This window comes from Peromyscus maniculatus, chromosome 10, assembly GCF_049852395.1.
Source record: "Peromyscus maniculatus bairdii isolate BWxNUB_F1_BW_parent chromosome 10, HU_Pman_BW_mat_3.1, whole genome shotgun sequence".
Lineage (NCBI taxonomy): Eukaryota > Metazoa > Chordata > Mammalia > Rodentia > Cricetidae > Peromyscus > Peromyscus maniculatus.
Genome location: NC_134861.1, coordinates 6,755,626 through 6,767,239, shown reverse-complemented (window position 1 = coordinate 6,767,239; position 11,614 = coordinate 6,755,626). Strand labels below are relative to the sequence as shown.

At 51.3% G+C, this 11,614-nt stretch overlaps 1 protein-coding gene across 1 annotated transcript; it reads right to left on the bottom strand.

The window, feature by feature from the left end:
• Positions 1–36: 36 nt before the first annotated feature.
• Positions 37–2,599, bottom strand: Selenom (selenoprotein M). Its single transcript, XM_006972922.4, has 5 exons — positions 2,378–2,599; positions 1,075–1,110; positions 852–886; positions 455–533; positions 37–384 (listed from the first exon to the last, which is right to left on the bottom strand). The coding sequence occupies exons 1-5, from the start codon at positions 2,504–2,506 to the stop codon at positions 226–228; spliced, it is 438 nt and encodes a 145-aa protein (XP_006972984.2). The 5' UTR covers positions 2,507–2,599; the 3' UTR covers positions 37–225.
• Positions 2,600–11,614: the final 9,015 nt, after the last annotated feature.

The window sequence follows — 11,614 nt, the reverse complement described above, 5'->3', positions numbered from 1 at the left end:
CCATCTACTCGCAGCAAGTAAAGAGAAGAGCCTCAGTAACGGCAGAAGGTTTTTTAGTAGAGCTGGGGAGGGAAAAGGAAGGATTGAGAGGAATCCCCCACCCCATTTCCATTGCTTTGGAGACTGGCGTCCGCCCTCAGCAAGGGAGATGCTCCCGGGATACTGAGCGCTTCATTCTGTCTCCGGGGCGCTGGCAGGGGGTCCCAGCTCCACTGCCGCTCCAGGTTACAGGTCGGCGCGCTCTGAAGCGTCCTCGGGAGGCTTAGCGGGGGCCCACAGGTGCTCGGGGGGCACCTGCGCGTCCGGCGCCGACTTGCGGTAGAAGCCGAGCTCCTGAACCAGCATATTGATCTCTTCGCGGGTCATTTCGCTGAGTGGGATGCGCTGAGATGGAGAAAGGGTGGGGTCAGTACCTCGGCACCGCCCCGGGGGTCCCCTCCCGCCAATGCCTCACCTCTAGTTCCATGTAATTGCGAGTTAACAGCACGAGTTCGGGGTCTGCCCCAGGGAGGTGCTTCATCACCAGGTTGTGGCTGGAGGAGATGTCAAGGGGGTGGGAGCAGGGGCAGAGTGGTGGCGGCCCCTGGGTCCCCTTAGCTGAGCACTTGGAGCCTAGGTGGGCACCCTGTCCTCATTTACTGTGAGATTAGGGTTCGAAGAAGTAAAGGGCCCTTCTTTCCACTAATAATCTCTCTTGCTTACTTAATTTCGAGACTTCCTCAGAATCCTCTGGACAGCCAATATCAACCTCTTTGACAGACGACAATTATTTTCTACCTCTGTGAAAACCAGAAGCTTTTCCCAGGTGCCCTCCTCATCCCCCTTGCCCAGAACAAGAGAAGGAAGGATACTAGAGAGGAATGTCCTGAGTGACAAAGGCCTTCACCTGGGGAGGAACCACAACATCAGAAAATGGGACCTCAGACCCCTCTAGACAGGGGAAATGAGGCCCACTGAGGTCACAGAGCAAGCCAGGTCCAGTCTCCCACCTCCACGAACAGGGATTCCTCCCTGGCCCCCAGTCAGTCAGCAATGTTGCTTATTCCCAAAGGGGACCCCTTCCTTCAAACTCACCTCCTTTAGGCGATTCAACTGTCATCCTCCACAGGTCTAGAGAGAGAGAGAGAGAGAGAGAGAGAGAGAGAGAGAGAGAGAGAGAGAGAGAGAGAGAGAGAGAGAGAGAGAGAATGGTTTAAATCAGAAGTCTGTCACTATACAGCCAAGACCATGCTATCCTTAAGATTGAGTTGGGTAAGGCTGTGAGCTGGAAGAGCAGCATGAAGCTGTGGAGGAAAAGGCCCTGTGGGCAAGGAGATCCCTGTCCAGGTTGGGAAACTCAGACCTAGAGACACAGGGTAAGGGGTGAGGGAGAAGAACTAGGCATGGGTTTCTGCCTGCAGGTTCCTGAGAGCTGACCAATGCCCAGGAGATACACGTTACAGCATTCTCCTTTCTTCCAGTCGAGTTCTAAACCTGGCCTTTGGCCCTCGAAGCCTCATGGGAGAGTTAGACCAGAAGGAAACAGCTGAGAACTGCCCTAAGGGCCCTATTAGAGGCACCTGCCATCTGGTCCCTACCCCACCCCATGTGGAATTAGCCCTGCCAGCCACCTGTGGTCCAGCTCCACAAACCATCTGGCTACCCTTCCCTGCCCAGGGAGGATGAGTGGACCCTCGGTACTCCCTGAAGGGAGGCCACCTCCTGACAGGAAGTCCAGACCTCACCACCACTTATTTCAGGCCTCCCTTACATTCCCTTTTCTCAAAAAATAACTAAGGCCCATGAAGAGTCTGTAAGCATCTCGATCACTTAGGAAGACTCTAGGGGAATTCCTTAGTGGGGGTGGGGTGATGAGGATGGTGGTCCAGGGCCGCTGTGATGCGTTGGTATCTCATTTCCCTGCCCTCTCCTCCAGCTCCGGCCTAGTACACTGAGGGGAGGAGCTTAGAAGGTCTTTTCTCCCCCCCCCCCCAGAAGATTCTTGAACGCCAAGCACTAAAATCGGGGTGGGGGGAGGAATAATATGAAAAAGTGGGGTTATCAATGGGAGGGGGTTCTAAGGAGCAGTTTTAGGAGAATTATAGCCTGGAAAAGAGGGGACTGGGTGTCCAGAGACCCACGGTACAGCCAAATTGGGAGCCCAGCAAAGGTTCAGAGTGCCAGGCCGCAAGGTCGACGTCTATTGCTCCCACAGAGCATTCTGTGCATCCCGTGGCTAGGAAATAGAAGGGATGATTCCGGCGCCATGCCGGGAAAAGGGAAAGAGGGAGACTCGGGGATTCTGGTATTCCTGAGGCCAGAGTGAGCTGTATTCCAGGGTTGAGGGGCTGCGGGGTTCTGGGACTGTCGTACTAAGGATGGGAAAAGGCGCACTCACCTCCACCCGCCCCCTGGCCAGGCCTCGAAGACGGTTCCAGTCCGGTCGGTAGGTGGTGGCGGCGGTGGCTGGAGCCACAAGGGCCGCGAGGAGCAGCAGCAACGGCGGCGGCCACAGTAGGATGCTCATCTGTGCCTAGCAGGAGACGTTCCGCAGGCTGCACCCAAACTCGGCCGCAGCGCCACGTCTGGCCCGCAGGCTGGCCCCGCCCCAGTAAAAGGCTCCGCCCACCGGTAAACCACGCCCCCAGAGCTAGAAGCACCGCCCCACCCAGGCTCATGTAGGCGCCTCGTACTAGCCCCCAGCCCTGCCGCAGCTACTCTCTGGTCCTCCCGACTTCACGTTCCCAGCCCTGACAATTTCCATACTGTGTTTGCCCACTGAGAGTGGGCTCCGGCAGGATGCAAGGGGACAGCGCCACTTCGCGCCACCAGAGGGCGCAGGCGGGTCGCAGGCGGACACGAGGATATCTGGGTCAGACTTAAGGAAGCAGAAACCTAGGAAATCTTTACATTCTTTTGATGTCTTTGAACGATATTCCGATCAAAGCTTCAATTCCCCAAAGCCCAGGTTGTAGAGAGGACTTTTACCTATGCTCTAGCCTGAGAAGGCTCAGCGGGTAAAAGTGTGAACCATGTGAGCCTGATACCTGAGTTTGATCCTCCAACAGCAAAAAAGGGAAAGGAAAACAGCGGCTCCCAAAGTTGTGCTCGGTAAGCTTCCCTGCTCGCGGACCGTGGCATGAGCGTGCCTACACGGATATAATATATAAAATAAATATATTTATTTAAAATGGTGGAATAAACTCAACAAGGTTAAAAAAAATACCTCGGATCACAACACACACATAATAATAATAAATGTAAATTCTTAAAAAGGAGTTTTAATTAGAAAGGTTGAAAGGGTTAATATACATAATACATCTTATTAGAAGAGTATTTGGTCAGAGATGGCGGGGGTGGGGGATAGGGGAGGTCTGACTCACTTTGTACAGCCCCACACACATACCTGTCCCCGGCTGTCCTTGAGCTGAAAGTAATACTCCTGCCTCAACCTCCTGAGGACTGAGATTAATTATCAGGACAGACTCTGGCTGTGCTGCCTTCCATTATCTGCTCTTCCCTTTCCTCATCAAGACTCCCCCTCCCGTGAGGAACTCCGTTTTGCAGATTAGGAACTATTTCAGAAATGTAAAATAGACCAAGTTACGACTTGATCTGGGTTTGGACCCTAAACACCTCTTTGGATCATTTCACCAGACCAAAGACGACACGGGTGCCATTTCTCCTCCTCACGCCTCCAGCAGACACAGAAAGTACAGTCAGCTCTTTGTCACCCTGGATTCAACCAGTCTCAAGTTGGAAATATCGGGAAGTAAAAACTGCCTCTGTACTGAACATGTACAGACTCTTTTCTTGTCATTATTCCAACCAATAGAGTGTGACAACTATTTATAGCATTTGCATTGTATTAGGTGTTATAAATTATCTAGAGATGATGTAAAGTACAAGACAGGGCCACACAGATTTTAGGGAAGTATTAAGTCATTTTATCTATGGGTTTGAGCATCCTCATATTTCGAGTTTGTGTATGGAAGGGTGCCCTGGAACCAATCCCTGGCAGACAGCAAGAACGCACTGTGCCCTTTCCCACTGAATCCAGAGAACCCTGTCAACACTGAGCCAAGGCTGCTTTGTGATCCGAGGTATTTTTACCTTCCCGAGCTTATTCCGCCACTTTAAAAATGCATATTAAAATGGGATTTGGGGGGCCAGCAAGATGGTTCAGTGATTACAGGTACTTGCTGCCAAGTCTGATGCCCTGAGTTCAATTCCCAGACCCCAGATGGCAAAAGGAGAAAAGAGATTCCCACAAATTGTCCTCTGACCTTCACATGTGTGTGGTGTCAAGCACTCATGCACATGGGCACACACACACACAAGTGAATGTAAAAAAAAATGGATTTTTGAGTGGGGGGACAGCGTAACATGTAGGCTCAATTGCTGCACAATTATGAAGACATGGGTTTGGATCCCTACACCAGTGTGAACGCTGACCATGATAATGAAAGCACTTAAAGAGACAGGGCAAAAGGGTCAGAGTTCAAAGTCATCCTCAGAGGGGCTGGAGAGCTGGCTCAGCAGGGAAGAGCACTGGATGCTCTCCCAGAGGACCCGTGTTTGATGCCCAGCACCCACATGGCAGCTCACAACTGTCTGTAACTCTAGTTTCAGGGGATCTTATGCCTTAGCTTACCCTCTGCAGGCACTGGGGGAGCAAATGAGGTGCACAGATTTGCTTGCAGGCAAAATATCCACATATATAAAATATAAGTAAAAAATTTAAAAAGTCATCCTCAATATCATAGTGAATTCAAGGTCAACCGAACCTATTAGACCCTGACTCAAAAATCACATACACACACACACACACACACACACACACACACACACACACACACACACACGCACGCATGCCGCATGCACAGAGGAGCTAGAGAGGTGGCCCCAGGGTTAAGAGTATAAATATGTTCTTCCAGAGGACCAGGGTTCAGTTCCCAGCACCCACATGGTAGTTCACAACCATCTCCATCTAATGCCTGTTCCAGGTATTCGATGCCCTCTTCTGGCCTCTGTGAGCACTGCACGCTTGTGGTGCACAGACATACAGACAAAACATCAGAACATATCAAATAAAAGAAATCTTTAAAAATACTACACACATACACAAAGGATTTTAGCCATGTGCTGATGTGCACGCTTGTAATCCCATCTCCCAGGAGGTGGAGGCAAGACAATTGCCTCAAACTCAAAGCCAAATCTGGCTACAGAGTAAGAAGCCCCTCCATCTGCTTCTCACTGGCTTGATTGTTATGATTTTGGAACAAGCTTAGAGCTGCAGCGGTGGCTCAGTGAGTTAGGTACTTGCTAGACAAGCACAAGGACGTGAGTTCAGATCCCTAGAATCCATATAAGAAGCCAGTGTACCAGGCCATGTTTGTAATGGGCATCAGGAGACAGGAAGGTACTGTGGGCTGGCTGGTCAGCCAGTCTAGCCACATGTGAGCTCCAGGCCCAGTGAGACAGCACATTTCAAAAAATAAAGTGAAGGGCTGTCTACGCAGCCCAGAAAGTAAAGGTGTTTGCTGTAAAGCCTGACGACCTGAGTTCAATCTCTGGAGCTCACAAGGTAGGACAGAACCAATCCTGAAAGCTGTCCTCTGACCTGCACAAGCAAGTATGGCATGCCCATGCCCACACACAATAGATATATGCAGCAAATGATCTTAAAGCTGAGGGTGGAAGAACAAGCCTTTAACTCCAGCACTCAGAGGGCAGAGGCAGGTGGATCTCTATGAGTTCCAAGCCAACCAGAGCCATGCAGTGTCTTAAAAAATAAAAAGGATATGGTTGAAGATGACATCATCCACTTCTAAGAGAGGGAGGGTGGGTTTCCTTTCTCCTTCCTTTCTTTCAAACTTCCCAGGATGGAAAATAAGTTCCTTTTTTTCAATTTCCCAGCAAAAGTCTTATATCCTATTAGCTTGTCCACGATCCAATCATGTGCCATGAGAATGTCTCATTGCAATAACCAATTTTGACCCATTCCTAAGGCTGGGAACAAGGTCAGTCACATCCCCAGTTCCTGTTAAGAGAGATGTAGCTGGTAACACATGTGATGAGGGCCAACATCGCAGCCAGTCAAGTTTATAAAATGGGTATAAACAAAGAGATTTGACCAGATCAAAACAATCTAAAAGGGGAGAAATCCAAAACTAAAAATGGCTATCTCTTGGAGGCTGAAACTATAGGCAACTTTTTTCCTCGTTTGTACCCTTTTCTGTATTTTCTGTAAGTTTATGTCAGCTAAACACAAGAAGTAAATTTTGTTTACAAAACAACATGGACTATAACCCACTAGTTCCCCCCACCCCACCCCCCATCTGTCTTAATGAGGGCCCCAGGGTGACTGCAGCCAGAGGCCCCACAGAGCCTGTGGTTTTTCTGCTGACACACCCAAACCCCAGGGCCCCATGGGCCCTCCTTGTTCACTGGACAGATGCCACCAAACCACTCTCTTTGCATTAACCTGGATGCTGTGGCTGTTGGACCACAGTTTGGCCTGCTGAGGGTTGACCACCAGCTAGTGGGACCCGCAACGGAGACAAGGGCCACAACAATACCAGGAACATTCTGGCATCAGCAGCACAAGACATTCTAGGACAGAGCCCTGCTCACAGCTCACACCCCTTTGGGGGCTGTGTGCAGTCTAGGCCAGAAGCTTCCTTGGGTAGGTTGGGACCAAAGCTTAGTCTGTGATGAGTTTAGGTTCATCAGAGTCAGGGGCAGTTTTTAGTTTAAGTAAAGATTTAAGAAAGGATTCAGGCAGTGGTGGCGCACACCTTTAATCCCAGCACTCCAGAGGCATAGGCAGGAGAATCTCTGAGTTCGAGGCCAGTTTGGTCTACGAAGTGGGTTTCAGGACAGGTAGGGATACACAGAGAAACCCTGTCTCAGAGAAGGAGGAGGAGGGAGACAGATGGAAGAGGATCGCAACTTCAAGACTAGCCTGGGCTACATAATGAGGCCTTCTCAGGATATAGATTAGGTAGGTAGGTAGGTAGGTAAGTAGGTAGGTAGGTAGGTAGGTAGATGATAGATAGATAGATAGATAGATAGATAGATAGATAGATAGATAGATAGATAGATACATAATCACCACCAATAGCAACAGCAATAACAAAAGCACAGTAAGTTTAGAACTAAACCTGGGATGGAGTCAGGATTCAGTTTTTAGCCAGGAATAAGGCTCAGTATATGACAGGGTTATGGTTCAGTCAACAACAAAGCTCAGAACTTGGACTTTGACCAGGTTCAGGGCTCCATTTATGACCAAAATAAACAGAATTTGCATGACACATGGTGAGAATTCATTATGAGATCAAGGGCCAGTCAATGATTAAGCTCAGGGTTCTGGGACCAAAACCAGTATTTCATCTTATATCAGAGCCAGAACTTTGTCTCAAATGAGAGCTAATCCAAGCTGAGGTTAGCAATCACTCTGTGAGTGGGGTTCAAAGCTTAGTTTAGGATCAGGGCTGAGTCTGGGTCCAGAATGAAGGTCTTAAGATGGGATCAGCCTTTTATCAGGTTAGATCAGGTCAGTGTGTGACCTGCCAAAGAATAATTCTAAAGTGATGGCCAGAGCTCTTTTGAGAGCTGGAGTAGAGGGTCAGACTTGGCATGGGATCAAGTCTCAGTCAATGTCAAGGTTAGAGTTCACGATGGGTATGGGATGAGGGCCACGAACTTATTCTGGTTCTATGCTTTACTCTGACCTCCAACGAAAACGTTTTTTGGAGACCCGGGAGCCCAGGACAGGGCAGTCTGCAAGGAACAAGAGTTCCCCCAGGCAAGCTTAGCAGGGTCCTGTCACTGCAATAAGTACTTCCTTGCCTGCTGAGGCCGGTGTCCTAGAGTCTTCTAACCTACATGGCTCTGCTGTTGCAGGTCCCTCGCACCAGAATAAAAATAGCCACTCACTTCAGAGCAGCTGACATCGGGTGCCTGGCTGCCTGGGAGGAGGGGGAACAGAGGAGAGAGAGGAGGGATGTCTGAGCTCAGTCCCAGCTGTGTGACCTTGGGAAAGTCACTCCTCCTCCAGTCCATTTCCTGGGTGGAGTAACAGCCTTTGAACGAGGATAACATCCGTCTGTCCCACAAAATGAGAATGAGGAGCCAGATCTATAGCATGCCACTTGTTACCAATGAGGACCCCAGAGGAGGAGTGATCCTCTATCCTCCCTAGTGCTTACCTCCGGACCTTTCGAGACATCTCCCACATAGTGCCACTGTGTGACTTCATTGACCGTGGGTCTGATCTGGGATGCAGGGAGGAAGGTGAAGGGCAGAGTCAGGAGTGAGGGAGAGGAGGAGGAAAAAGGAAAAGGCTTCTCTCCTTTGCCGGCTCATGTGTTTAATCTGAGCTCTAAGGCCAGGAGGGCACAGAACCAAATTTTGAATCCTCTCTCAGGTGGCTCTCCCACACCCCAGCCGTCCACTGGCTCCCAGGCTTTTCTCTTGTACTTGTCACTTCAGACTCCTCCACCAAGCAAGGCTGCAACAGTCATGTGACCTCTTCTGTAGGGGAGAATTACCCCTCTCCTCCTCCCGAGGAGCACTGTCCACCCTGTACTCTCCTGAGCTTCAGCGTCTCCCTTTGTCACAGGGGGGACCTTCTGAGCAGGCTCACGGGGTGATGGGGAGAGGGGCTGGAGTACTCTCCCCCTCCAGGACTCTCCCTTCCTATCCCTGACCTCAACAGTCTGAAGGGGAGTGTGAGAAGTTTCCAGAAAGTGGCAGGTTGAGCTGAACCTCTGCCTGGCACATTCCTCAGAGTGAGACAAAGCACGGAGCCGGGAGGGGCCTCTAAAGACAGCCGTCTCCAGGGGGGCGGTTCTCCCTGGCAGCTGCCCCCGGCCTGCCGCCCTGAGCCCCGGAGCCTGTTATCAACCTCCTTAGTCATTCCTTCTAGAAGCTCAAATATAGCTCCTACCAGCTCTCTTTTCAGCAGGGGTCCACCCCCTGCCACCCCCTTCCCCTTCCTTTCTCTTCCCAGAATACAACCACCCCAGGCCTCAGTTTCAATATCCACTAAATGGGTGGTCTGGAACAGATGGTGATGATGGTGATGGGGATGACTACAGACTAGCTTTACTAACAGCTTGCTGGTGCCATGCCCCAAGCTAACTTCTTCGATGTATAGCTTGTTTAATCATCACAGCAAACGCAGGAAGCATCTAGTGTTTTTACTTCCCTTACACGGATCAGGACTCTCAGTGACCTCCCAAGTAAATCAGTGACAGGGACAGAAGCAAAGTTCCCAGCAGCGTTCTGAGCCCAGTGAGCAGGGATAATGGGGAATCCTGGTTGGCAGAGGAGGAACCTGGACATTCATTTCATGATATTTGCATGGCTTTCAAAGGGCCTAGGGACCCCTTTCTGAGCCCTGGGATTGGTCCTGGAGGCCTGAATTTGCACCCTTAAACTCCTCCAGGATCACATCAGAGGCCGGCTCTCCTGAGGATCCTAGTTACCCATCTGTAAAGCAGGAGCTGAAGGGCTGGACAAGGTGAGCTCCAGGTTCCCTTCCCTCTTGGTGACCACGGTGACCACGGTCAGGCTCATTCTCCCTCGGCACACTCCCATCTTCACCTCCAATTCTCCCAGCACCCTTTCCACCAAAGCCGCGCTCCCACCAAAGCCGCGCTCCCACCAAAGCCACACTCCCACCAAAGCCACACTCCCGCCAAAGCCACGCTCCCACCAAAGCCACACTCCCGCCAAAGCCACGCTCCCGCCAAAGCCACGCTCCCACCAAAGCCACGCTCCCGCCAAAGCCACGCTCCCACCAATGCCACGCTCCCACCAAAGCCACGCTCCCGCCAAAGCCACGCTCCCACCAAAGCCACACTCCCACCAAAGCCACACTCCCGCCAAAGCCACGCTCCCGCCAAAGCCATGCTCCCACCAATGCCACGCTCCCGCCAAAGCCACGCTCCCGCCAAAGCCACGCTCCCACCAAAGCCACGCCCCCGCCAATGCCACGCCCCCGCCAAAGCCACGCTCCCGCCAAAGCCACGCTCCCGCCAAAGCCACGCTCCCACCAATGCCACGCTCCCGCCAAAGCCACGCTCCCGCCAATGCCACGCTCCCGCCAAAGCCATGCTCCCGCCTTGCTCCACTTCTCCTCCACCTTACCACCCTCATCACCACTGACTGCCACTCTCCCTGCAGTCCATGGCTTTCACCACCACCTGTGCCTTCTCACTTGCATCTGCCATCAGCACCTCCACTGACGGGAGCCATAAGCCTAAGTGACTCTTGACACACATGCCACCATATTTGGGCTTCTCTCCTCTTTTCCTAGATCGAGGCCTTGCTTAAGTCTCCATGGCACCAGAACCTCTTCTCAGAAACCAGGTGACCGCGCTGCAGTTAGGCAGTTAGGCAGTTAGGCAAGGGTAGATAGATAATCCACATGGCAACATTCCCTGCTGGCCGAACAACCCATGATTAAAGTCCCCTCCCTGCCTGTACCCTCCTTTGCCCCCCACCTATATATGCCTTAAGAGGAAAATAAAATGTTGGAGCTTGATCAGACATCCTGTCTTGCTCTCATTCTTTGTGTCTCTTGTTCCTCCCATCTGCCGGCCCCCCATTCAGGTCCCCGTTGAGGACCCCGCTGGCCGGGGCACTCCACCACCTGCACCAACATCATCCTCACCACCATGGCCTCCACCTGTACCATCCATCCCTTCCACCCCACCACTACTATTGCCATCAGCCCCATGATTCCGCCATCCTCATCAGGTGCACAACCAATCCACCATTTCAGTCATCTCCTCTGTTGCCCTTGAAATACCTTTCTATCCCACGCTTTACACTGGCCTGAGTCTTTGTACAAAGACGCTGATCCAGATACACAGGAAGATCGAATACAGCCAGGAAAAAGCCTGCAGGATCTGCTCCCAAGAACTTCAAATAGGAGTTGGCCCAGGCTAAAGAAAATGCAGAGATGGCTGTTGACCTACAAGGACTCTGAAGGTTCTGGGCCAGGGAAATGGCTCAGTAGATAAGAGAACTTGCTGTGCAAGCTTGAGGACCTGAGTTCAAATCCCCAGAACCCATGTAAAAAGTTGGGCATGGTTGTGCGCACCTGAAACCCTAACACGGAGCAGGTGCATGGCAGAGACAGGGGGCCTTGCTGGGACTTGACGGCTGTCAGACTAGTTCAAGATTGATTGAGAGACCCCATCTCAAAGGAATAAGACAGAGAATGAGAGAGCAAGGCACCTGAGGTCCTCTTCTGGCTTCCCCATGTGTGCACCTGGGCACATGCTCCTGCACACACATGGGCACACACTAAGTACATATACCACACACACAAACAAATAAATAAATAGCACACAAACAGACAAAAGACTGAACATTTTCTGCCTGACCTGGGTATAGTCATCTTTGGTACGATCTGGTAATCCTGGATGAATTCAGATTCCAGGGATAACTTGGCTGAGAGGAGTCAGGGTGGAGAGGACAAAAACCCACAGCCCACGTTTATCTCTGGCCGAATCTGACCTCTTCATCCATTCTCTCTTCTTTTGAACTTGCTTATTTTTACTGACCAAGGGTCTCACACAGCCCAGGGGGGCTCAGTATTTATAGCAAAAGGTGACAC